The 27,681-nt window shown below is 44.8% G+C and overlaps 1 protein-coding gene across 2 annotated transcripts; it reads left to right on the forward strand.

Annotated features, from left to right (window-relative positions):
* Nucleotides 1-19: 19 nt before the first annotated feature.
* Nucleotides 20-27,386, forward strand: cfap61 (cilia and flagella associated protein 61). Of its 2 annotated transcripts, XM_048250037.1 has the most exons (26): nt 20-158; nt 325-473; nt 692-842; nt 1,410-1,486; nt 1,860-1,927; nt 2,202-2,331; nt 2,843-2,975; nt 4,778-4,981; nt 5,085-5,159; nt 5,465-5,544; nt 6,154-6,193; nt 6,506-6,645; nt 7,051-7,177; nt 7,771-7,848; nt 8,011-8,217; nt 10,041-10,169; nt 13,470-13,597; nt 18,619-18,711; nt 19,025-19,193; nt 19,341-19,518; nt 21,637-21,938; nt 22,403-22,730; nt 24,631-24,710; nt 25,026-25,231; nt 26,839-26,935; nt 27,119-27,386. In XM_048250037.1, the coding sequence occupies exons 2-26, from the start codon at nt 334-336 to the stop codon at nt 27,320-27,322; spliced, it is 3,564 nt and encodes a 1,187-aa protein (XP_048105994.1). In that variant the 5' UTR covers nt 20-158; nt 325-333; the 3' UTR covers nt 27,323-27,386. The 2 variants fall into 2 exon arrangements, with proteins under 2 accessions (XP_048105994.1, XP_048105995.1); XM_048250038.1 differs by lacking the exons at nt 20-158; nt 325-473 and adding an exon at nt 525-583.
* The last annotated feature ends 295 nt before the right edge of the window (nt 27,387-27,681 follow it).

Below are 27,681 nucleotides of genomic sequence, written 5' to 3' on the forward strand. Positions count from 1 at the left end.
TGTCAAGTCACCATGGTAACTGGGGGATGGCTAACATGAGACATTAGCCCTCTGCTAACGTTAGTAATTCTTGGGCAACTTTATATTCTTTTTCCACACATCGTGGAAAAAAGCTCTGTGGACTTGAATTTCCACAACTTAACACATCTCCTGTACAGGTAAAGCAGGGTATTGATGATTTCTTGGAAATGTGCTATTCTTTGTAATCGACTGCATTGTGTTTGTCTTATGTGTGTGCAACTAATCAAGCTTCCCAAAAGTTGCCTAATGCCTATTACATCTAGACACAGTGTCTAATTGAATTATCTTTATTTTATTATCCAGAGGTACAAAATGACAACCATCACAACGGGTGGAAATGTTGAATCTGTAACTGTGAGGAGAACAGAGTCTGCAGATGCTCAGGAGATCAACAATCTTATCAGACCTAAAACTACGGCTATATTTGGAAATATCAATGTAATATATTTGCTGTGAGTAGAAGATGCTAGGCTGATCATCTAGTGAAAATGATAGCAATAAAGATTTCCAAATTGATGCCTTGATGTGACTGAGTAGCCTTTGAGTTGAAATGCACAGATAGGTAGGCCTAGACCTTATTAGGATGTCATCTATCATGTTAAATGACTTCACATTATTTTTCTAATAAAACAATTTTGTGTGCTCATGTGTCTTCATTATCTGTTTGTAGAGAAAGGGCAAACTTGGCAGTAACTGTAACCACAAAAAAGGATGACGTTCTTGCACATGCTGCCTTTCTGGACTATCCCATGGGGGACTTTGTGGATCAAGCTGATTGGGAGTCATTTTTGCAGCAGCACTTCAATGCTGAAAAATGCACAGTAGGTTATGCAGTTGGTTATCTATTTTGCATTATGACTTTTTGATTCCATAACCTTTATTGTTGTCTGTGACATGACATATTGATTTGCTAATGACCTTTAAATACTTGAATGGCAAAGCCACTCTCATCTCTAAAACCTATTACACAAACTCCCCTGTAAGAAGTCTCAGATCTTCTGATTTTTTTTCTGCTGACTGTAAGCTACCCAAAGCCAAATATAAATGTAGAAGAGACTGTGCTTTTGCCACAGCTTTCTTTTGCCACCTCCCAACCACCACTACTTTTATTGATTTATCTATTTAATAGTGCTTTATTTATTAGTATTATTTTAAATTAGGATATAATAAGTATTTTTAAGTATCTACTTTGTATTATTATTATTATTATTATTATTTACAGTACTTTGGTCAACATTTGTAGTTTACTAGTCCTGTTATGAAGCTATGAGTGGTACTCTAGTCTGAGTTTAAATAGAGTATATTGTTGTTATCTTGACATTATTGCATTTTTATATCCTTGGTTCATATTGTTATTGTTATATTACCATTCCTGTGTTCTGTTTTAGCCCATGAACACACTGTTTTTGCATCTCTTTGTTGCACAACCCGACGCTTCCTCTGGCACTGCAAAAGAGATTGTCAGGTAATAAGACATAGCAGTGACTTACTCTGATCCTGCAATGGGTCTTTGCTCTGTGTTCAAAACAGGTTTATGCCCTTCAGCAGAAAAAAAAACCCCTACACAGATTGATGTTCTTTGCTCAAACAAGATTGCCAATCCTGATTTCATTTGATTACACTGCGTTGAACATTGTCTTTGCTCGCATAAATTATATATCATTGACAGAGCTGTGGTTACACTATTCAATTTTGTGTCCATGAAACCAAATTTCAGATTATCCCAAATTAGATTTCACATTGTTGTGTGCTTTCTCTACGTAGATTGTGGGTTACTTACTGTATTTGGAAAATGTGTGGTTGGCAGTCCATAATATTTGAATCAATGTGGCTTGCAGGACTGTCTTTAATGCCATCACAGAGCTGCAATACATCCTATTGGTTGTACCAAACAAATGCTGCATTGGTAAGCTATTTTTAATGTCTGAACTGGGTTTATATTCTTATACACCCCCTTAATTGCATGTGGTATACTTTACTGTCTTTACTGTCTTCTTTGCATTTCATAAGAACTACATTAACAAAGATGCTGTGCATTGAATATTTTTAAAATTAAACCTACTGTTTTGACAAAGTTTAGTTTACATCGTTCCTTCTTTATTTTAATTTATTTTACATGCAAAATCTAAATCGTCATATAATAAACTGACACAGCTGTCTTTTGTCTCTGGTGTAAATAGGTGACTTAGAGCCAGCATTGGTGGAAATTTTTGAGCCAATGAAGTCTCTGAAAAAAACAGAGGTCCCCTTCTCTGCATTTGTATGCCACCGGCATCAGCATTGTCCCCAGCTACACATCCGCAGAGCAAGGTGAACATGAGCAGAATTTTAGAGTAAAGTTAGCCATTTAGTTTGTCTGTGTGTAATGACAAATATGTTATATTTCTACACATTTATATGTGCTATTAAAAACAAACAAACAAACACACACACACACACATAACAGCCTGGCTACAACAGGAGCACAACTGAAGCACTCTGCTTTTGGAGCATAAAAATAGTTTTAGAAAACAAATGTACGCACCACTATCACATCTGGTGTTGCCAGTTCCACTAAGTATAGTGGAAGCTATTAGCTCCACAGATGGAGCGCTTCCAGTTACATACTAGGTATAACCTGCCAGTAAATGTCTAACATATTTCCTCTAGTACAAAGAACTACAGTAAATAATATAAAAAAGAAAATTATTATAGATGATTGATGAAATGTAGGCACCAAAATCAAATGTGTGTTAAACCAACTCTAGGATTGTTGTTGGTAGGAAGAAATCAAGGTGAATGTCTGAGCATTGTTGTCAATCCTGCATGTCTCTGTGTGCAGGGTGGAGGATCACGATGACCTCATCCAGATCTTCACAGAGCAGATGAAGGCCCTCTCCAGCACCTATGGCAGCTACTTCCTGGCTGAGCTCATCGAGGCTCAGGATAAGGAGAACCATGCAGCTGTCTGTGAGGTGAGCCATGCATATTACCCACCAGGCTTCTTTTCCATCCAGACAACATAGCAATCCCAGCTCCTTTGCACCTTATACAGTAGCTGTTGTTTGTAGTGATTCTAGGCTGTGTTCTTCATATAATATCTCAGGGCAAGTTTATTCATATCTGTACATACTGTACATATCTGTCTACGTATACGGCTCATACTGAATATCCATATTTATTATGACCGCCGCGCAGCGAAGCTCATACGTATCACATGTCACACGTCATACGTATGACACATACTCACACAGTAGACATATGTACACATGCATGCACATGCACAAACACACATACGCAGGCAAACACACAAGCACGCACACACACACACACACACATAAACATAAACGTGTACACGCACACATGCACACAATTCAAGAATTTCTCAGAATTATGAACAGGCAAGATGGGGGTGGGGTTGTATAAAATGAATTTTACATGTGAAATCTATGAACTAATCATGTTTTGGTACTTGGTCTAGCAGATACCAGTGAGAATTGAGTGTGGATAATGCAATTTAGTGAGACAGTTAGAATCATATAGGCCTTTCAGCGTGATTTATTTTTGTGGAAAAAATTTGCTGGACTGGGCGGCGGTCATATTTTGTACCGCTCTGCGGTACATCTAGTTCTGTTTTGTATAATATTACTGTTAATACACTGCATATCTATATTAATTTTTACTACTCTTATAATGTTACTGCTACTACTGTACAATGTACATATCTGTACATGTTGTTCATACATTTGTATATCACTTTGTATATCACATTGCACTTTTCTACTTTCTTGCACTTCTGGTTAGACGGAAACTGCATTTTGTTGTCTCTGTACTTGTGCTCTGCACAATGACAATAAAGTTGAATCTAATCTAATCTAATATGTGCAAATGCAAATACACATGCCGATGTGGATGCAAATACATATATCGAGAAGTAATGAAGACAATAACCAACGCTTTCCTACCACAACAGATAAAAATACTAGAGTGTGAGAGAGACACAATCAGCACAGTTGCCGGGGCGTACAATGTGCACCAAAAAACCACAGATGCTCGTGTGGATTTCATAGAAATGTTGGTGGGGCGCATTCCCCCAGGAGTGGAGCGATGACAGCTTTGCCCCCTCCCTCTCCCCCTGTGCCTCTCCTCCCTCTCTCCCTCCCTCTCTCCCTCCCTCCCTTCCTCCCTCCCTGTAGTTCAAGCTGACATGTGTTCACGACAGCATATGGTAGATGAGAGCTAATGCTCAGCCAAGACATGCTCACACTGAACATATTGTGTCCAGACATCTGTAGCATTTCTGGGGGCGTCTGTGCCTGTATTTTCCCCCACACAGGACAAACAAGCAGTACATGGCCCAGGAGAATTATAAAGGGTCCAGAGTTCTTTTTCAGTCTCCAGTGAATGTTGTACATAATTCCAGAGATCTGATTGATCTTTTTTGTCGTTTCCACTTGCACTCGTAATATCTTGAAGCCTTTGTGGTGTATAAGGTGCCATTAGTTATGTATGGAAAATAGCAGAACACAAAAAAATGACATTGAAAGATTTTGATGCCTTGTATTACAAATAATATTAAAGCTGTTTGATTTACTTAGGATAGGATTTCTTAAAAAAATCTGTTAATAGAGGCCGCTGTGTATTATTTATGTTTTTTTGTTGTTTGTTTTTTACGCGTGTGTATGTGTGTGCGTGTGTGTGTATGTTGAGTCAGGGTGCATCACTTTGTCTGTCTGTGCCTGATGATGTATTTCTGTCCGTGTATTTATTCATTCAGAGTGATGGAACTGCTGTGGGCTTTATCAGTGTCAGTGGGAACATAAATTTGACCATGCTCAATGAATGCTTTGAACTTGGACCCTTCAATGGGCTGCGCAAGACAAAGGCAGAGACCCCTACTGCAGAGTCCCTTCTGCAGCCTGACCCCCTATTGTCCACCCCCTCAATGGACGCCACTGAAGCACAAAAGCCAAACAAGGAGGTACAACAATAAGATGATAACACTGTCCTCAATCCCCACATTTTGCCATTTATGATAGATGTTCATATATTTGTCAACAGCTTTCTAAACGTTCAACTTGCAGGTCAGTGATTGTAATGAGGAGTGCAGATCTGATGATGAGCTGTCAAATCAGCTAAGCAGTGAGCAGCAGTCGGAGGTGAATTAGAATAGGATGTTTTACATGTTTTGCATTGTGGAGCTAGTCTTGTCATAGAGCAGGACGTAAAGAAGAAACTAGTCTTATTCTTATAATATAGAAGTCTGAATCAGAATTTTCCCTTAAAAATTACTCAAATGGATTAATTGACTACCAATAATAGTTGGTGATTAATTTAATAGTTAACAAGTAATTGATTAATTGATTCATTGCTGCAGTCCTAATTGTGACTATGTTGAGTAGCGACTCTGCAAAATGTTGTGAAACAGTGGGCTAGTTTTCTAATGCACACTCATTTCTCTCAGACTGAGACGGAGCCCGAGTCGGATCCTCCAAATGCATTCCGTGTCCAGCTCTTTGTCATCGACAAAAGATTGGAGATGAGGTAAGCTCTGGGGGTCTCCAGGCCCGCGTCCGGCTCTGCCAGCCCAGCATGCGCTCGCTGCCAGACAATAAACTTCACATGGCTAGAACAAACCAGCCTAGCAGAGAAGCCGCGGAAAAGCGGGAGAAGCCAACGCAAGCCTGCTGACATCAATACCGGCTAATGAAACACGGGGAGTTGCCTTTTCCATGCGAATGAGCCCCCCCCCCCCCCCCCTGGCCTTGGCAGGCTTCCAGTGGTTCTCACTCCTATGGCACATTAGAATGAAGGGATGCTGATTTTTTGAGAGAGCTCCTGCTGGGCCCCCCTCCTAGTGCCCACCTTACTGCCCAGCTGTTCTGGAATATGGAGTCCAGCCTTGCCCTCCCCACCACCACCACCACTACTCTCACGTTGAGTGAGCTCGTAATTAATGAGAGGAATTCTTAAAGTGACAGGCGATGGGACGGGGAGAAAGTTGTGGAGCTGCGCAGACAGATTAGTTGGCCCAGTGAGGCCGTGGGGAGAGTCTCACGCCATGGCTGGGATACGAGCCGGTGAGGCCCCCCCCCCCCCCCCAATCTTTTGTACTAAATTAATTCTCCGTCTACCATTTTCTCTCTCTTATAGGTCTGTAGACTTCCTTCCTTACGTCTTCAAACAGTTCCCTGTAAGTAGGTAATTTGTGATATTAGCAAGAATCATGACAAATGTATTCCTGTAACATATAGCATATAGTATTGATTATATAAATTGACATAGACAAAGCACTTACACCATGACCTATGATATTGAGGCTTTGCTTAAAAAAACACATTAAATCAGTTTTCTTATGTAGTGTAAAGTCCTCTGAGACAGGGCTGTACATGCCACAAAAGAATTAGTCTGTGTTATTGGAGATTTACCAATATAGCAAAGTTAGAAATGTGATTTGAGATCCGGCTTGTGATCCGCTCTGTGTTTCTGTGTGGTGTCGGAGCAGGATCGTGATTTCTGCATCATGTCCGTGCCCAAGCTGGCCCCAGAGTTCCCCCTGCTCCAGTCCTTCCTGCGTGTGGTACCCCATCACACCAGCAGCCTGCCCCAGGAGCTCTACATCTTCCACCGTGCCGGCCTGCTCAAGTACGTAGTCCACTGCCCTCTACATAATAATGCTAATACATTTGATTTATAAGCGCCTTTCAAGTCACCCAAAGCCCATACATACATATACCTACATACCTACATACACACACACATACTGTACATACATACATACATACATACATACATACATACATATATACACACATACATACATACACACATACACATACTGTACATGCATACATACATACATGCATGGAGTTTCTTTAGGTAAACTTGTGTGGTCACATTTTGTTGTTTCCAGAATCTTGCACTCTATGTTGTGTTGTCTTCAGATTTACCTGCAATCACACACGCTTTCTGGGTAGTCTTCTTACTCAACAGGTAGCCATTTACACCTGTGAGCCAAACAGACCCTCACCTGTCTTCTCCCCCCCGCAGGACGTTTGATGTGCGCGTGGCTGTGTCCACCGACATGCCCGCTGTCCAACGCCTGGTGGAAAAGCTCGGCCTACACCAGTCTCTCGTGGCGGATCTGGACTCCTTCCTCAAGGCCCGCCGAGACCTGGTCTGTCCAACCCCCGCTGTCCAGCTTCCACAGCCTCAGCCAGCGCACAGACCTCAGTCCAATCCCCACACAACACCACTGAGCTCCACCACAGAATCTCAACAATGAATCTCAATTTAGTTTCACCTAATTTGAAGTCCAACAGTTTGTCAGATGCGCTGCATGCTTCAGCAGCCTCGTAACATAGCACAACATTGACCCTCCATGAATCTCAATTTATTCACTTAGCTGGAAGACCAAGACCTGGGCTTGGGTGGGAAGGAAGTGGATGAAAAGTTTGGACTGCTTATGTCCAGCTTGGAGAGAGTGGTTGACAGGGCCTCTCTTTTTAATGAAACCGGGCTTTGTATGTGGATCAGGGTAGCAGCTGTCAGCCTGTGCTGGTTCCAGCATCACGCTTCATGGGGGAGAAGATGGTATTTGGTGTGAATCTGGAGCCATTTGTGCATGTAATCCCTTGGACTGCGTGTGCCGTGCTTGTTTCTAGGCGAAGGAGGTGTGATAACAAAGCTCTCTCTCTCTCTCATTCTTTTTTTTCTCTCTTTCTCTCTATCTATCTCCCTCTGTTCCTTTTTCCCACCATCCCCTTTTAGGATGGAACCCCTTTGCAGGCATTTGTAGCTGTGGTGCAGAAGCAAGTCGTTGGAGTAATGATCATTAAAAATGAACAGGTGCACACCACTTTGAGTTATTCACATTTGACTACAAATAAAACAGAGGTCATTACCATGTTGTTCAACCTTCTCTCTCTCTCTCTCTCTCTTTCTCTCACATGTTCTCTCTACCCCCCAATCTGTGACTTCCTCCCTGCTCGTGCTCCTCATCACTGCTAGGACATGGAGTACATCCGAGCGAACTACAGCATCGAGAATTTCATCTACTTCAGCTACCACCGGCACGAAGAGCATGGCCAGCTGTGCCACTTGGCGCTCAACCCCACCTTTCAGCACCATGCCAAGCACTTCCTCAAGGAGGCGCTGCGCCTCGCCCACAAGTCCTGCCTCTACTACCCCATCTACCCACCACTCCACGAGCACAAGGTGAGGAGAGGTGTGTGTGTGTGTGCGGTGTGTGTGTGTGTGTGTGTGTGTGTGTGTTTATAATCACACATATTGTTTTATGATTCTAAGTCATTTTATGTTCTAATGTTTTTTAGACATATATTGTATGCTTTGGCAACACGTTCTTTATGAATGGTCATGCCAATAAAGCTTTTTGAATGGAATTGAATGGAATTGATATGCATCCACTTGTCCCTCTCTCTCACTCGCTTGCTCATTCACACCAAACCTCACTCACACCTGATTAAGCAACAGTATCGATGGTGTCAACATGTCAGGGAAAGAAAAGAATGAAGTGCACTGCAGCTGTGTATTTTCAGAGGCATACACCCACATTCTCTCCACTCTCTCACGTTCTCTTCTCTCATTTATGTCACGTTCTTATTCATTTATCTCTCTCTCTTTGTCTCTCTTGATCTCTCTCTCTCACACACACACACTTCTCTTTCACCTCCCCTCTTCACTCTCTTGCTCCTCTCTCCCCACTGTTCTTCACTCAGTTGGTAAAATTTCATCCACACCTCCTTATCTTTGCCCCCGTTTTTCTCTCTTTCTCTTCCTCTCTCCTTCACTCTCTCTCCCCCTGTCTCCCTTCTTTTTTCTATCTCCACCACCCAAACAAGAGCGTTCTCTCTTCCTCTCATCCCTCTCTTTCTCAGTGCCCACTCAGTAACACCTCTCCCACTGTGTGGGGATCTCACACACACACTCTCTCTCTCTCTCTCTCTCTATCTGTCTCTCTCCATCTCTCTTAGTGTATTGGGGAGGTAGCAGGTGCTGATGGGCTTCAGAGGCCTGCTTTGCTGTGATGCCATGAGAGGCCCACCCCTCTCTCTCTCTCTCTCTCTCTCTCTCTCTCTCTCTCTTTCTCTCTCTCTCTCTCTCTCTCCTCATCTGCTAATTACCATGTACAAATATGTGCCAGATTGAGAGATGATAAGGTGTAAATAGAATTATGGGAAACTAACAGACTGGAAGAGGGAGTGGGGATACAAGGGAATGAGAGAGAGAGAGAAAGAGAGAGAGATGCCAGTTCAGTGTACACAATGGGCCTTGTCTCTTGTGATCACACTTTGCTAACCCTTATTAGCATTTCAATATTTTGCACTGTAAACCTTGTTACCGACTAGCCCTCTTTGCCCTACATAGTACCACTATGAAACATTAACAGATGCATTTGCATTTGTATTTATTCATTTAGCAGACACTTTTATCCAAAGTGGCTTACATATAACAAGGGTCATTCTCCCCAGAGCAACTCAGGGTTAAGTGGGGGGAACGGTGGAAGCCAGGAATTGAACCCGCAACTTTTCAGGCTGCTGCATGCTAGCCCAGCTCCTTATCCACTACACTACCACCTCCTCAGCTGCATTATAATGATATCAGATAGTCACTTCATATCAACAGCAGGAGTGCCCTTAAAGGTTGTAACAGCGATTTCAGGCCCAAAAAAGGCCCAAACATCACATGATCACATTCATCTAATCTTTCCTAACGATCCGTTAGCTGCCTGCCCCATAAGCAGGCCGTCAAAAAAACGTGTCTCTGTAGGCAGCCTCTCTGTAGGCAGTCTGAACATCAACAGAAGTGATGTTACCTCGCCATCGCTGATACAACCTTTCATGTTGCTCTGAAATGGCTGACAAGAGTTCATCCATAACCATCTGTACATGACCTGTAAATTGTGGCCTAGAACATGGACAAAATTGTATGCTAAATGTCTTGGTGTCTGCTAACTTTAAATGCACAAAATACTTTATGTGTTGGTGTGTGTTTATGTGACGTCCCCTTGTATCTCCCAGAATTCCTGTGGCCACTACCTGACGGTGGCGTTGAACCACATGGTGCCCGTGCGTCCACGCCGGCAGATCATCCTCTCTCTGGAGGAGCTTGGCACGAACGCGCCATCGCAGCAGATCACCAAGGAGCAGGTGAGAAAGCTGTCGTGGCGGAGGGAGCGGGCACTGCCAGTCATGCTGGGCAGACATACGGCAGACTGGGGAGATGGACAGGGTGCTGCAGGCGGGGAGAGAGAGAGAGGGAGGGAGAGAAGGAGGGAGGAAGAAATGGAGGAGTAGAGACGTAAGTGGTTTAGATAGGTAGCACATGGAGTCGCCCTGGAGATCACCCACGGTGAGATGAACAGGGCAAAACATGGGCCTGTTGGGTAGAACAGTGGAGAGTAAGGAGAGACAAGACAGCAGGCTGTAGACTTAACGTGATATTGTTATACTGTGGAAAAAAACTATGACAAATATTTTAACACTAAGTTTAGAGAAGTCTGTCATTGTATGATGTTAGAGGTTATCCACAAGGTGGCACTATTTCTCAGACTACTCACCCCTAAGTGTGTGTGGTTTTTTTTTGTTCTTTTTTTAAAAAAAATAATTCATCTGATGCACCACCCTTCCCAATTAATAATTAAGCACCCGTGTCGCCGATCAACCCCACATCGCCACATGTTTCGACGTGTCAGCATAACACCTTCAAATGAAGCGTCTCGAAACGCGAGGGTCGGAGCTTGTTTATAACACCCCCCCCCAGACGCGTGCCCCAGGTTATTTAACAGCCCGTGTTTGTGTGGCAGATGGCGCCGGGCACAGATGGCAGGAAAGAAAAAATGTTTACCGCTGCTGTTTGACAGGTAAAACAGACACCACCACTCAGCCAGCAACAGCTAACGGCACTGGCCAGCATGCTGCCACACCGACACCTGTTCACCTGCCCTCACCACCACTCCACCGCCACCACCACCAACCATCCACCCATCGGTCAGATCATCCTTATGTGTCCCCCATCACAGCTCCTCACTCTGAGTGGACTGCACCCCACCCAGGCAACTAGCGCTGACATGCTAAAGTGATGCTAGGGAGCAAACACTGCTAATGGGTACAGACTGATGGAGTGTGTCTGAGGCCACGTTGTGCCATCACATTAATCACAGTGGGCCCACATTACTTCAGACGCAGTGCATCCATGGGGAGAGTGTCTTTGCGTATGCATAGCCAGCCGCTCGAACTCGATGGCACTGTGTGTGTTCTGGGTAGATCGTTTTGTTTTTCGTCTGTTTTTCATGTTCTGGGTCTTTTTCTTTTTCTTAGTTTCATATCAGGTCGGGCTTTCGGGTGGAATTGGTCATTGGTCATGTAAGTTTTTATGTGGGTGAACAAATGTGTGTGTGTGTGTGTGTGTGTGTGTGTGTGTGTGTGTGTGTGCAGCTCAGTGCATTAACCTGCCCTTAGGTACACCTGTGCATATTCTCTTTCACTCAGCACCCATTTCCAAGCCCACTCAGTATCGCAGCAACCGCAGCTTTCAAGCTTGCCATGCAGATAAGAGAACGTCTGCTGTCTTTGTTTTTCCCCTCCCTCCTTCACTCCCCCCTCTCTCTTTCTCTGTCTCCCTCCCTCTCTCTCTCCCTCTCTCTTTCTCTCTCTCTCTCTCACTCTCCCTCTCCCTCTCTCTTTTACTCCATCCCTCTCTCTCTCCCTCTCTCCCTGTCTCTCTCTCCCTCTCTCTACCATGGGCCCTCTAAGCCCCATGTCAGACATGGATGCAGTAATCATGTTTAACGCACCTGTTCCCTCTCTGTCAACAGAGTGTCGTGTTACTGCGAGCTGCCTGTGTCAGGCTCAGGGCCATTATGGTCCAGTAAAGGTTATGTGTCTCCAATGCCACCCAGTCACAAGGCCACACCAACCTGCCTAAGGGCACAACACAACACAGCCTCAGGGCCAGGGCTCTCTGTCCTCATGAGCTAGAGCATCCAGATATCTGCATATCAATAACTTAAGGGTTTAATGGATGTCAAACCGTTCATTCTGATGTGTGAATTACAAAAGTTATGCTGATTTCGGCACCAGGATCGTTCTTTGTGTATTGTTGTTGTACAGTAAGACTTTAAGTCTTTTCACACCCATGAACATACATGCCATCTATTCAAAGAGAGTGTAAAGTACTCAGTGAGGAGGAGCCTGTGTGCGGTGGTTCAGTTTTTACATTTCTAAGAGTTGCTTTTCCTTTTAAGTCTGGCTAACCAGTCTAATCAGTGAGCGATCAGTACGGTCAGGAGTGTAGAATGCACCTCATTAGGTCTTTCTCCAAGTTGGCCACTTCAGGTTGCGGAGGTTTGTAGGGCTGTACAAACGGAGCTGTTGTGTTAGATTAGACCAAGACGCCCTCCCTCCCCTCCTGGAGCGGAGCGGAGTTGCACAATAGCAGTGGAGTTGCGTTGGTGCAGCGGCCCTGCCCGGGGGATAGCGTTACGAGGTGATTAGAGGGGCCAGATCTGCCTCCAGGTGCCGGGGTCTTTTTCCTGTACAACTGCCATTTTCCATCAAGCAAGGTGCGCAGTGGAAGCTACCCGTCCAATTATTAACACTCAAGCACCAATTAGAGCCGCGAGCGCCGGGGAGAGATTATCAGCCAAGCGTGGTGGCGGGCCGCGAGTCGAAACGTTCGGCAGGGCGAGGTGAACAGCATGTTCCCCTCGTTAATTTCTCTCCCCAGTTACAACGGGGGTCAGAAATGTTCTTACATTAGGACATTTCTATCTGTTACATGCTCAGGAGCGCGGCATGCTCCATAAATCCTCCCCCCTTTTTGGCAGTGAGATGGGTTAGGCGGAGGAGAGCTGGCAGCGGCACTCTGTCAACACTCAATACGTAATGCAGACCCTATCAAAGATTAAAGGAACTTTTCCATTTTTTGCCTTCTTCTCCCTTGCGGTGTACAATGCACCAGCATTCCCAAATGTAGGTTTCTTTTATTTCTTTTTTAAGTGAGCGGCGGCACATTTTGGCTGTTAAGTGCTTGGTGAAATCTCAGCCTGCTCTTGGGCCCACTTTCATTCAAAGGAAGCCGACAGACGGTGAAAAGTAAAGTAGAAAAAGCTCCTCACGAGGCATAATCAGAAGCAAAGCTTTCACAATGTGGTAATTGTCTTTGGCCAATGCTTTAAAGCTCAAATAAATGACTAAAAGCTACTGGGCGAAGCCAATGCAAAACGAGAGCAAACTCTGCCAGGCTACTTATACAAACGAATGCTCTTCAGGTGAGGCTGTCTTTGAACCTTCTTTTCATGTCTCTCGTTCTCTCTCTCTCTCTCTCTCTCTCTCTCTCTCTCTCTCTCCATCTATCTATCTATCTATCTATCTATCTATCTATCTATCTATCTATCTCTCTATCTGTCTGTCTGTCTGTCTGTCTGTCTCCCTCTGTTTTGAAATCAGCCACCGTATGCACTCAACCATTTCAATCGGAAGCTGACGATGGAACCCAAAGTCACCATCAATGCCAGGATAGTGGTTGTGGGCGCGTCGGACACAGGTCTGTCCTTCCTGGAGGTCTTCATATTCTGGTGAGTAAACCGTTGGACCCTCTGTGACATCACAACACAACCTTTCAATCAATGTTTGACAAGCGACGGATTTACAAGCAGGTACATTCACTGTCTGGCACTAATGCAATTCTCCTTGCAAATCACAATTCCATCGTTACACAAGTGGATTAGAGAGGGAAAAAAACAAGTGCATCATTGGAGAGATGATTTTAATGAGGGGGCGGGATCTGTGGGATTTGTTGGAGAGGCTGTGATTGCCTGAAATGTGACCTTAAAGCCTCATGTACAATCTAACCCTCACTTCAACATGCATTTTGCACTGAGGCAATTAGGGTGTCTTTGTGTCTAAAGATTACACGGTCTTACTTTGTGCCCTTCAAACTCTCTGATTGCTTCTCCAAGAAGAGTATTTGCAATGTCCTTAATCAAAGAGTATAAGTACAGTAGCTGTTTATTTTGGAATAGATTATTTTGGAAACACATATGATGTCAGGAAGACAATAAATAAATGAACAATAAATCATAGACAAAATATAGTGTTAGTGTACAACACATCAGAGAAGTGATGGAGTACTGGTGTACATGAAACACATCTGTTACAGCATAGGCCCCATATCTCACGTATGTCTTTGAATATTGAGTCAGTGAATTCATATGAAGACTTTCACATACTGTACACACTTTGATAAAGTTAGCATCAATTACATTACATTACATTACATTACATTACATTTGGCTGACGCTTTTTTAGCCAAAGCGACTAACAACATGGTAAACAGTTTAAGTTTTAGAGCAATTCTCAGCAATTTTAGGACAATTTAAAAACATTAGAGTACAGTAAGAATAAGTGCATCAGTGAGTGCTGTTTTTAACAGTTACTTGTCAGTTTAAGACGGCTGGTGAGTGCTAGGATCAGTAAGACTTGTTGTAAGTGTTGCTATGAGAGGAGATGTTCTCTAAAGAGCTGGGTCTTCAGGAGTTTTTTGAAAATGGAGAAGGATGTCCCTGCCCTTGTAGGAACTGGCAGTGTGTTCCACCAACGAGGAACAACAGATGAGAAAAGTTTGGATTGGCTTGAGCGTACCGGTGGTAGAGCTAGACGTCGTTCGTCAGAGGAGCGCAGCGGTCTGGAGGTAGCGTATGTCTGTAAATGTCAATTAATATTGACATTTGTTCCTAAGGCAACACTTTTTTCTGAAATTGAAATCTTGCTGTCACAAGTTCAAAATCATAAAGAAAAAAAACTTGATACTTCAATAAAAACTTATTGTGGGCAGTGTGTTTTTAAAAAAAAAAAAATCTTTACAAGATTTTCCTTGTTCTCCTTCCCCTTTCTCCTTCTCTTCGAGGTTGGACTTTTCCTCATTGTTTTCATTGTGAGATCACAATAAATCGCCAAAAGATTTTTTTACTAGATTTAGATTTAGATTTTCTTTTCTAAATTGTTATCCCTTTTTTTAGTCAACTTCCAATAGTTTTGGAGGGTACTGTATGTTGGTTCTCTTCTTCCAATTCTGCTGTTATGAGTCCTACCTTCTTTCTCTCTCTCTTTCTTTCTTTCTTTCCTTCTTTCTGTCACGTTCTGTAGGAATAATAGTATGAACACTTTTACTGTGTCATAAGACAGTATAGGTGAAGTATTTCATTTATGAATGCGAAAAGGCACTTTCTTTCTGTAGGAAGGAAAGGAACCACGTGTTTGTGAATTACCATGGATCACTCGGACCCCAAATGGCAGAGCTCTCTGTTTGTGTTGCGTTGGCCTTTCAGAGATTAACTGTTCCAGCAAACAATACCCCCACACCTCCGCTTGCTAGCCTGAAAGCTGATAACTGCCTGGCAACCAGGGTCATTTCCCTGAGTCTGAACATTAGAGACACAGAGAAGGAGGGAAAGAGCGAGAGGGGGGTGATAAAAAAGATAGTAAGGAGATGAAGGGAGGAAAGGATGTATTGAGATGGCAGTGACGTAGGGGGGAGAGGGAGGGTCAGACTGAGATGTCAACAATCAGAGGAATGGACGGTTCAGTCTGGAATGCAAAAAGAGAAGACATACTTTTGAGAGTGAGAGTGAGATGGGGTGAGATGGGGTGAGGTGAGGTGAGGTGGGGGCATCTATGGATTGTGCCCACGTTGCGTGACCTAGATATCTGACACTATCAAATCACAGTGGGGCTGCTCAGAAATGTGTCTGCTGGACCGTCCTTGGCGGAGTGTATTGTACCCTCCACATGGGGCTAGAAGAAGCTTGCTCTGCCACTTTGAGGGACCCCAACAGTACGCCTGCTGAGGTCCACTTGTGGAGATTGGCTGCCACTTATGATGGGGCCCAGCCTACCAAAGCAGGAGAAGCAGTTTACTACACATTAAAAAGACTGTGCATTCGTTGTGCTTGTGCAGTAGTAGGTGCGGTGAACTGAAGGCCAATGTGGGGAGCTAAATTGTGTCAAACTACCTCTAGATGAGGAATTCAATCAAGTTGGAAAGATGGAAAGAACATAAAAAGACACAATCAGATGTTGAGAGAGTGCGAGAAGTGACTAGAGAGAGTGTGTGTGTGTGTGTGTGTGTGTGTGTGTGTGTGTGTGTGAGAGAGAGAGAGAGAGAGAGAGAGCATGAGAGGTCCGTGCACCAGCCGTCGAGGCAGGCACGCAGCTGCCACTGACCTGAGGAGTGGCGTGTGGAGCAGGCGGTGCTGCCGGGCACCACTGTTCCTCTGTCAGCTCGCCACTGCAGCGCTCTGCGCACGCTGTCACTAATGATGTGACTAATGAGGCAGTTAGCGTCCACTAAAGCCACTAAGGCTGGGGACAGCCCTGCCCAGGAACAGTGATGGATGGTTTAGAGTAGGGGGGAGTGTCTCTCTCACACACACACTGTCTCTCTCTTTCTCTCTCTGAGACACACACACACACACACACACACACACACAGAGGCAAACACCCAAACGTCTCACCGAGCACTCTTATCAGCCAGGTCCAAACGGCTGTGTCCTCGGCTTTCCATGGGCTCACAGGGACTAAAGTTCACCCCCCCCACCCACTCCCACCGCCTGGCCTGCCTCTCTCCCCAGCCCCACACCCACCCAGCCTCCGCCCTCAACCTCCGCACGCCCCCCCTCCACTCCATCACTCAGTGGGACGCGGGGGTCACGGCAGGGAAACGGGCGCGGACAGATAAGATGCATGAGTCTTGCTTTGGTGGTCAGGGCCTGGGCCACAATGGCCGTCTGTCAGCCACTGATAAGGGCCCGGAAAAAAAGGGGGGGGCCACGGCGAGGGACGTGCGGCAGGTAGTTTGGTCAAGTCAACCCACCAGCAGGAAGGGGGGGGGGGGGGGGCTGCCCTAACCCCTTGCGACGGGCAGGCTGTGATTAACTTATCACCCCTAGGGGTCAGTGGGCCGGAAGAGCCTTCCTCTGGTGTGAGATAAGGGCACAGGGTGCGTTGAGATTGGACTCGGGCATTACTGTGCTGGGATCTTTTTTGCATGCGGGGGAAGAGAACAAGGTGTCATCTCGTGGCTACTGCTCAGCCATTCACTGCATGACAGAGATATCAAACAGGAATCCGAGACAGCCCGTAATCAGTTCTTCAAAGTCGATCGAAATCATGCGGGGGCATTTGTGAGTTGTGCTCATAACATAACAAACAACAACCACACCCAAAAAAAGACTGGCTTGCACCACCATCAAAACTGATGAGGTCAAGCCAAACTGTATAGACCACTATGACTTTCAGCACTGCCAGGACTCAGACATCCCTCACCCAGCCTGTGTTCTCGCTGTCAGCGTACAAGTTCAGAATGAAAGCCTCGCACTCCACCGCTCCTCAAGGGTATATCCACAGGCCGCACCGAGGCTCAGTCTCCGTTGTGTGGAGTGCGGGTGGACCTGCAAGAGGTGGATGAGGCGAGGCCAGGACATCGTCGAGTCGGTCCTGAGACGAGGCTGCCCTCTTTTCTGCGCATTCACACATCCCCGACATCCACCACACACACACACACACACACACACACACACACACACACACACACACACACAGCCCTAGCCCCAGCGCGGATGGAGATAATGTCTTTCTCTGGTGCGCACAAAAGAAAGTCATTTACATGACAAGAGACCTTTTACACTCCCGAGGGTCACACTGCTCACAGGAGACAAAAAAGAGAAAGACAGAGAGAGAGATGGGGGGTAAAAAAGATGACTAAACGTGGGGGGGGGGGGGGTTCAGGGGTGTGTGTAGTGTGGCTGTGGAATGGATGGGTAGATGTCACCACACCACATCACCACCCCCCATCTGCTTCTTCCAATAATCTCGCACACTCACATTTATTCACATACACACATGCACATCAAGAAACAAACACACAATAACATTTGAATACAGACACACACACACACCACACACACACACACACACACACACATAAATACACATATACACACACAGACACTTAGGTACTTTGCAGCTATGGTTCCACCCAGTAATGGTACACCGCAGTGCAGCTCTGAGCTATTTCGTTTTGTGGTCCTTCTCATCTCTGCACTCTCTTCTCTACTTCAGAAAATAAGAGGAAAACACAAGTGCACCCACCCTCAAACACACACACACACACACACACATTTTTCATACTTGCACACCAATACATAGGCATGTTCAAAACACCCTCTCTTTCTACGACAAGTTCGACAAGTTGATTTGATACACTGGTGGATAGACTATAATTTTACAGCTGTAATTTCATAACTATTGTTTTTATTGTGAATGTGTGTTTCCATGCTTTGTATGGAAAGCCAATAGATGCTATTTCCATGTTGTACATGTTATTTGTCTGTCTGTAATGAAAGCATCTTATGTGCATCCTAATAATGACACCAGAAAGAGAGAGAGCGAGAGAGTCCAACACGAATACCAGGAATGTCTGCAAAGAGCAGCACTCAGTCTAATTCACCAGGCCTCTTAATGGCACTCATCTTTACTCCTCTTTTTTTCCCTCCCCTCTCCTCTGTCTCTTTGTTTTCCGTCTTCCCGTCCTCTCCAGCCCTCATCTCAGGTTCAACAACATCACTTTGATCTCCACTCACGGCATCCCAGCCAGTCACAGCCCCGAGGCCACCAGGTTCCTGGCGACGAGGTACGTACGCGCCATCTCTATAGGCTCCCTTTCACTGGCGGAGAGAAGATGTCCACTTACACATACTCACGCATATGAGTCAGACGGACTGTGCTAGTGTTATATTCTGCGCCTGCATACTGTTTGTGTGTGTGTGTGTGTGTGTTTGTGGATGTGCCTATGAAAATATATGCTGTATGCTTCCATACTTATCCGTGGCTACAGATATTTCCTGATTTATCGCTGTTAGCGCTTTAAGCCACATACAGTATGTATGTGTTGACAGAGAGAAAGAGAGGCCAAGACTGACCTTTGTCATTCTGCGTACTTGTAGCCATGGCTACAGTTCAAGGGTCCATGCCCAGCTCTCTCTGCGCTCCTGGATAAACATTGTGATGGGTAAGATGATTGCCATTGACCGGGCTTCCAAACACGTGCTGGTGACAGGCGGCAGAAAAGTCCCGTACGACCATCTCATCCTCTGCACTGGGCAACAGTACCAGGTCTCTAACATGACTTAACTATTAACAAAACACAAAATCGCTTCTAAAGAAGAGCTTTTGATGCAATGACATTCTAATAAATGCATGTCAATTTGTTAACCTGTCATCGTGGACTCGTGATGTGATGTGACCGATGCTTACCCGCAGGTCCCCTGTCCAACTGGCGCGGACATCAGTAATGTTGCGTCCAGTGGTGGCCTCCCTGTGCAGACAAGGCATGAGAGGTACACGGGCCCAGTGCCCTCCAACCTCTTCACCCTCAACGACGAGCTCGACTGCCAGGCTGCCTACGACTGGCTGGTCAACAATTTCATAGAGCAGGAAGGTATGGCATCTTCCGATAACATTTCCAGAGCATACACATTAACTCATGCCACATACACATACACATGCACAAATACACACTGTTAGTTAGTCTTAGGTTAGGGTCTCTGGTCTGGACAGCACATGAATTCCCTAGACTTGTTGTGAGCTTGTTTGCCGGGCTATGAGTTTGTAAAAATGGGTGGGGTGTGGGGGGAGAAAGTGAAAGTGTTTGTGAAAGTGTACTTACTGTCTACTAACAGTGCAATTACTAGGCAACACATCACTCTCTCACACACACACACACACACACACACACCCACGCCCATTCAAAGCAATAGTATAAATACATAAAAGGTACCATTGTTGACCATGGGCATGCTACACAGACATTTATCAAATATACACAACCATACTACCTTAAAAAATAAAAAAAAACAGTTACACAAAGAAATTCATACAGTCTGTCACACAACACCACAAAGAGACAGCAGTCTCATAGCCACAAGGGTTTAGAGTGCAGCATTATTGATATTGCACACATACACACATACAAAAAACACACACCAAGACTAAACCACAAACACACCCTTACACTCCTGTTTCCTGTGTGCGCTCATTATGCCTAGTGTGCGCCCAACAGCCACAGACTCATTAGGGCCTAATTAGGCCGAGTCAAATCTCTCCCCACTCTCAGATGGACAGGCCCATAAGTCTGACTCCTCCATCCATTTGCAGAGAGAGCCAGGGATTAATCTGCGGCTAAGGGCAGAGGAGAGATCCAGCGATCCGTGCCTGATTAAGTCTATTATATTAGCTAATTACAGGCCTCGCTAACAATCAGGGATGTCCAGCAATTATATGAGAAAATGCAAATGATGCAGGCGCTTGCAGAGGATATCAATTTGCGAGATTAGTCAATTTCCCAGAATAGAGGGCCCTGTTTGTGTTTGTGCATGAGACGAGATGGAATGATTTGTTTCGGCTTTCACATAAACAAGCCGAAGGTCTATATCAACTCTCGCTCTCTCTCTTTTTTTTTACTTTTAATATTCTTTGTAATTCCTTCATGTGAACATGTATTGTTGTTTTTATTTTTTTATTATTAAGTAAAAAAGTATTGTTCCTAAGTGAATGTCTTAGAGGTGGGCACTGAAGTGTAGCCTTGAAACTGCCTGCACAAAGCTGAATCAAGGGCTCCTGTTATGCGTGTCAGGACCATTGCAGTGCTTCAGCACCACGGACAGAGCCTACTGCAGAGCTGCACAGCCGGCCAAGCGCATACTGTACATGAAACGGAGATCACTGTGCTGAGCAAAAAGATACTTTTACATTGTCAGCCAGAGAAGACTGCTGCAATCTTAAACTCACATTCAATAATCACTCATACAGTAGGAAAACACACACACACACACAAACACAAACTATTTTTCATCATTGCAATTGTCATGAGTTGCTCCTATTCTACTACAAATGCTGTGCTACAGATACAATTACATTCACATCTGTACATCTAGTAATGCAAAGGTTTCTATTTGTGGGGGCAGTTTTGTTCTAGAGCTCTCTCAAAATACACCTTCCCTCACCACTCAGTCCTCTCTCTCTCTCACACACACACACACACACACACACACACACACACACACACACACACACACACACACACACACACACGCACACACATACCACTCGTGTGTGATTAGAGGAGATGAGGCCCTGCAGACTCTTTACTGAGTGGCTGCCTGTTGCTAAGTGACCCCCCCCTGGTCTCATAGCATCAGAGATATTTGCCAAAAGGCTCTGCTGAATCACCTACCATTCCCGCTCCACACACGCTGAACTGCACCAAGTGTGTTGCTCATTCTCGCTTGTTAGTGTTCTGGTTGTTCTTATTGTTGTTGTTTCATTTTGCCATACAGTTGTGTGTTGATTTTGGCTTTGTTTAAAGCTATTGTGCCCAATATTCTTATAGGTCTATCTACATTTCCAGTTCAGGTATAGGTGTTTTATGAAAGGCTTTGCCTCACCCACACTGAAATAAACACATTAGTTCCAGAATGGTTTTACTAAATAAAACATATAACTACAGCATGCCATGACTTCTGTGAACCAATGTTTTGTTTGGCATCCAATCCTCTAGGGGACGCTGTTGTTTATGGTAACAGCATTGACGTGTACAGCTGTGTGGAAGCCCTGTTGGCCACTGGGGTATGTGGCTCCAGGATACACCTGGTCCACCCACCTACCAACAGCCTGGAGTCCTGCTTCAGTGACCCCACAGTGGGGAAAGCAGTGACGTCGGCCTTGGACAAGTGTGGCGTTCACGTACACCACAGCTACCTATTGGCTCAGTGGAATGACGGACAACACCCTGACCCTATCACATCAGTATCCTTCACTAGCGGACTAGTGGATGGACCTCCTCTTCGACTGGAGTGTGCTGTAAGTTTATGATTAATGCAAGAGTCAAGACTGAAAAACTGCAGTTGTTGAGTTGTGGACTCTAAAGCCAACAGCCAACAGCTTAGTGGAATGTATTCAGTGGAATTTCAGATCTGTCCATTACCTTAGTATAGTTTCATATGAAATTAAATGCATTTGAAGGATTTACTGAATATGCTGAAGCGAACAGGTATGCCAAAGTTGCATTTTAACAGTGTTTATCTTTAGCAGAGAATTGTGTCAAAAGTGACATGTAGTTAAGTGTTTTGTGTTGTTTTTTCTCAGTACTCCTGGCCGTTTGATGCTAATGCTACTGCTACTTACACCTGGCTTTCAAAGATATTAACCTTTTATTCACATTGGCTGTCAGGAGTATCCAAATACAATTTCTCTGCTACCTTGAGGCATCTTATTCTGGACAGAGATGACTTTGGACACACCATTTTACCCCAATCCCCTTACAGGTTTTCCTGAATCTCTCCACGAAAAACGTCGACTACGACGCCTTTAAGACCATCAACGATGCCTGTCTGGTGTATGACGGACGCATGGTCATCAATACCACCTTCCACACCAATGACTCCACCATCAGAGCCGCAGGCCCCATGACCAAGTTCGCCCGCCGTTACCACGCTGACCAGTGGTCCCACGGCAACTTCAACTCGACGGAGGTGGGCCGGGAGCTGGCCGCCGTGCTTCTGCCCTTCTTCGACCCGACTTTGGAGTTCATCAAAGACCCCCCCATCGACACGGACCGCCTCATACCGCTCTATAGCCAAGCCAAGGTCCAAGGTCTGCACACACACACAGGCACTTTACAGACACTCGGACACCAAAGGATGATCAGTGTATTGGGAAAAATGAGAAACATGGCAAAGTTTTAACTAAAATATGAAAGTTAATGTCAAGCCACCTGGCTGTGGATGGTTGCTTCAACAAAATCATATCCATTTAGGACCGAAAAAATACACAATTTTCATATAGTTCGAAACATGAATACATAAGCTGATCTAATAACAGAAAGATACTATTCGGGGGCACTTTTCGCTAACATTAATGGAATCATGTGTGTTCTTTGTTCTCGTATATTATTTGGTCAGATTGAATGGAGCTCATGGTCCTTAACTATTCAGCCTGCCTGAGTGCTATCATTGCTGCATTATTGCTCTGGTCTCAATGCGCGTGTCAGCAATGGACCCTTCTGTGCTCGGGTTCCTGTTCCCTTGATCTGCTAGTGAAAGGGAGGGCCCTTTGTAATGCAATGTGAAAGCATGCTTTTACAGCTCAGCGGCATTGTCCTTCTGGCCGCCTCCGAGCAGTGGCCACCGCCATGGCTCTCCACTCTGCTGGCCCATCGCTCTGTCTGTGGTGATGGAATCCTAGACATCCTCATTCATCATCTCTTATTGGAGAGAGAGAGAGAGAGAGACAGAGATGACTCATAGGAATATGGCTCTGCCGTGTTGTGTGGTTTCTACAAAGGCTAAACAAGGCCGCTCTGCATAAGGCATTAACAATGCAACCACTTCTGTTTGTTTCTATTGTTGCTGTGCGAGCCGTCCATGAACCTGTTGGTCTCGCTTGCTGAAAATGGTTGCACAATGCTCTTGTGGAACTGGCAGTAACATCTCTGGGGAGATCATTTGTAGCTGTTCAGGCTTCACGTTGGTTGCGTGTTAGGGGCAGCCGTGGCCTTTAGGGGCAGCCGTGGCCTTTAGGGGCAGCCGTGGCCTACTGGTTAGCGCTTCGGACTTGTAACCGGAGGGTTGCCGGTTCGAACTCCGACCAGTAGGCACGGCTGAAGTGCCCTTGAGCAAGGCACCTAACCCCTCACTGCTCCCCGAGCGCCGCTGTAGTTGCAGGCAGCTCACTGCGCCGGGATTAGTGTGTGCTTCACCTCACTGTGTGTTCACTGTGTGCTGAGTGTGTTTCACTAATTCACGGATTGAGATAAATGCAGAGACCAAATTTCCCTCATGGGATCAAAAGAGTATACTTATACTATACTTATACTTATACTTATTATGCAAAAGAAGAAGAATTGAGCCATGGGGAATGTTTCTCATCCATTCTTTTACAGCACAATTTGAGTGTCCTCAGGTAACGCCAAGGGCACCGGAGAGAGTGAGGAGAAGGAATTAAGGTCGCCATAAAGGAGAAAGACAGATAGCATCCACACGTAGCCGCCAAATTTCTTCATTTTGACCGATTGCCTCACCTCCACACCTCTCTCTCTCTCTTTCTCTCTATCTCTCTCTCTCTCTCTCTCTTGCTCTAGTGTCCACCCGTCGGACACAGCACCTTCTACTTTGAAGATTCCTGCTCCCTTAAATGACAAAAATCATTTCCTTCTACTTTGAAGATTCCTGCTCCCTTAAATGACAAAAATCAATACCTCTGTGTCTCCTGCTATTTTACCATGTCAATATAATCAATGCCGATGTTTCAGCCGTGCTGGGTGTTTTCTTTTCATTACATTTACAAGGCTACACATGTTCAAATCGCATTTCATTACTCGGGGGACTTGGGAGAGGTTGGGGCAGGGCAAGGGGCTCATGCTGCACTCTCAACAGGTCTCATCACAGCAGGAAACACTGTACCTTTCCTCTGCATTGTATTGCAATTAAACCGAGATCAATTGCATGTGTGTGTGTGTGTGTGTGTGCTGTGTGTTGTGGTTGTGTGTGCACAGGTGCACGACTGCCAGGAGGGTTCAGTTACCTGCATGCAACCAAACCAGCTGTTTGGCTCACATCCCCAAGAGATTCAGATGTAAGTCTTATTTTAATTTGTTAAATGCCTCAGTACGTGTGTCTTCATCATATGTTTGAGAAGAAATGGTGGTGATATCTCTGTTTGCTTGTAGTCTCTGTGAGTGGATTGCACTGCAGTGTGCTGACATGCAGTGCTGTTTAGCTCAAACTACATGGATTGAATGGCTAAAACATCTTAAGACTCCCAATCAAATTATTGTGTTGGTTTAATTGTTAGCTTGTCCCACGGAGAAAGCAGTAATGGGCTCCTGCTATCTCCGTCTAATAATTGGTAGGCTCTCTCTCTCTCTCTCTCTGTCTGTCTGTCCCTCAGGGCAGGGACATCATCACTGGAAGGACAGAGACGGGGAACTACTTCCGCCTGCACCTTGACCAGCACAGCATGGTGGACACCATCACCTGTATATCCATGAAGCCGCTGCCCGTGTCCAACTACCTGTGTCTCTACGGCAAACACGAGCAGTTGCTCAACCACCTGTGCTCTCGCTACGACGAAGGCCTGGTTTATGACCTCTACAGGTAGTAGCTCCAGTCAACCAAAAGGCTTTTTTACTTGGCAGGGCCATATGGTTCTAAGTATGGAGTCCACATCAACACTGTCTCTTACTAAAATATTGTGAATGGTGCCCAAAATGGTTCCTTGGTTATGGCTGGATTGCTTGGAACTTATGGCTGGATTGCTTAGAACTTGCACAGTGGTTTTGAAAAGATCGCCACTGGTTTGCTTTCTTTTTCAGTTAACATTGTCAGTTAAAAACAGCCCTAAAACATTATGCAAAAACATCCATATTCACATTTCATGTTATCATTCATCACAATATCAAATGGCAACTCACACCAATTAATATAAAAGGGAAAACAAACCGTACAGAGGCACTCTCTCTCTCTCTTTTAATTATGATGTTCATAGGACCATAAAGCTGTGTTGTTGAGTGCAGTCCTTGATAAACCGTGTTGTAAAAGCATCTGAAGGAAAATGCCCAAATACTGCACATTCACACAGTTTTCTGTGACCTTTGAAATCATAATGAATAACGGCGTAGAAAGAGGTTCACTTCTTCTCTCAAAGAAATTACTCCACAGGACCTGATTGTGTATTGTACAACAAATACGATTAGCAATTCACTGTTTATCTTTTTATGTATATTTCTTCTGATTCAATTAATGGTAAAATGTCAGTGTCAATTGTTGACTCACTTCCGTTTATAGATCTTGAATTCTAACCAGTGTGTCATATGAATGATCCAACCAAGCCTGGTAACCATTATTTAGTGAAGAGGGTCTTCACACTGTGGCTCCAAAATGTAATGATCTCACAAAATGATTAGTGAAATTATTACTACAAATCTATAAAACATGTTTTATCTACAAAACATTCTTTAAGTGTTCATTCAACTTTAACATACATTGTTTTTTTATTGTACTGTATACATACAGCACATCTAAAAAGATCTTTACATGGATGGACACAGTTTTAGACTGGATTAGAAAAGCAGTGTAAAACGCACGTAATAGGCAGCCATGTCATTAACATGATTGAGCTATACGTTGTGAGGCTCTTGAGACTGTGGGCAGGTCATCTGCATCATGTGCGTAAGCCATCCACAAGTCCTCCTGATATTACATCCTCCCCCAGTTAGCCACCTCGCTACACACACATTTCCTGTCCGTGTCCCCCGTTCCAACTGTTTGTGTGTTGAGATCCATGTCTGGAGATGGATGACTTCTTTTCTCATATTTTAACTCAGGCGACCCCTGCGTACCGGGAGACCATTGTGCCCCCTGCGTCTAATCTGTGTGTGCAGGTGTCCAATCTGCTCGGCTCCGCTGCGGCCTGACAATGGCTCGGCCGCCCAGTGGTGGTCACGAGGCTCTCTACCACTTATTAAATGTGGATTCCTCACTGTCTGTTGTCACAGTTCCTGAATGAGGCCCCTCTCAATGGCATTACTGGAGCTGGCTGAACATCAAGAACTATTAAAATAATTGATTGACCATGCTGTTGTACTCGGACTATTAAACAGGGAGGCTAAATGTGTGTGTGCAGGCGGAATGGTTGCATTTGTGCATGTGTTTGTGCTGTTCCAAAACAATATGGACACCTTTTGTTTTTGTATCATTATTAGCTACTTCCAGGAGAGATGGTGTCTGGCAATTTACCATGACCGCTTCCCTGATTTCGAGGAAGAGATGCACCATATCATGGAATCCACGCAAATACAGGTTGGTCTACCTTCTTTTAGACCTTTTCTATATTGTGCAATGCAGTTTTGTACTTTTCCATGTATGCATGTGTGTACATGGGACTGTAAAGATTCTGTCTCTGTTGTATGAAAGGTGAATTAACCCTCCTTTAAGAGAGAGGAGAATGCCTGTGGTAGTGTCTGAATCCTTTTCTGTGTCCAGCTTCAGGGTGATGCCTTGTCTATACCTGAACTCATTCAGAGACTGGTGGAGGCTAATGTGGAAATCACAGAAGAACCAGAGCATTTCCTCAAGAAGAGTTTTGAGAAGAGCAAGGGATTAGCCTCCTTGAAGAAGAGCGCCCTCAATTACCTTAAGTACAACAGATACCATCTGACCATGTATGCACAGCCTGGATTACTGTGAGTGCATCACATCTCAGTTTCCTCCTGCCTCTCTCTTTATTAAACTCTGTATTGTTGTGATTTCATGTGGGCATTGTCATGAATTTTTCCTTTTTTTTGTTTGTTTCATTTAGTTTACCCTCTATTTTGTCGTTTTTGTTCTTTTTTGAACAAATCAAGTAAATAAAAACTTGTGCTCTGCACGAAATTCGTCCACATGCTGTTTGAATGTAAACTGTGGATTGGAAGAATCTGAAATCGTAACTGACATGCTATAGAAAGTCATTCTTCTGCCAGAGCCGCATTTGCTGTCCTTTAGGAGTTCTGGCAGCTGTATGGTAATTGAGCACAAATCTTCACCGCTCCTCTCGCGCAACAGCA

The sequence above is a fragment of the Alosa alosa genome, chromosome 8, assembly GCF_017589495.1.
Source record: "Alosa alosa isolate M-15738 ecotype Scorff River chromosome 8, AALO_Geno_1.1, whole genome shotgun sequence".
In the NCBI taxonomy this organism is placed as follows: Eukaryota; Metazoa; Chordata; class Actinopteri; order Clupeiformes; family Clupeidae; genus Alosa; species Alosa alosa.

Excerpts from the sequence above, each read along its gene's own strand:
- cfap61 (XM_048250037.1), top strand. The coding sequence starts at position 334 with ATGACAACCATCACAACGGGTGGAAATGTTGAATCTGTAACTGTGAGG. Across the intron at positions 474-691 it reads ATCAATGTAATATATTTGCT|AGAAAGGGCAAACTTGGCAG; the intron begins GTGAGTAGAAGA and ends ATCTGTTTGTAG. Across the intron at positions 26,936-27,118 it reads TGGAATCCACGCAAATACAG|CTTCAGGGTGATGCCTTGTC; the intron begins GTTGGTCTACCT and ends TTCTGTGTCCAG.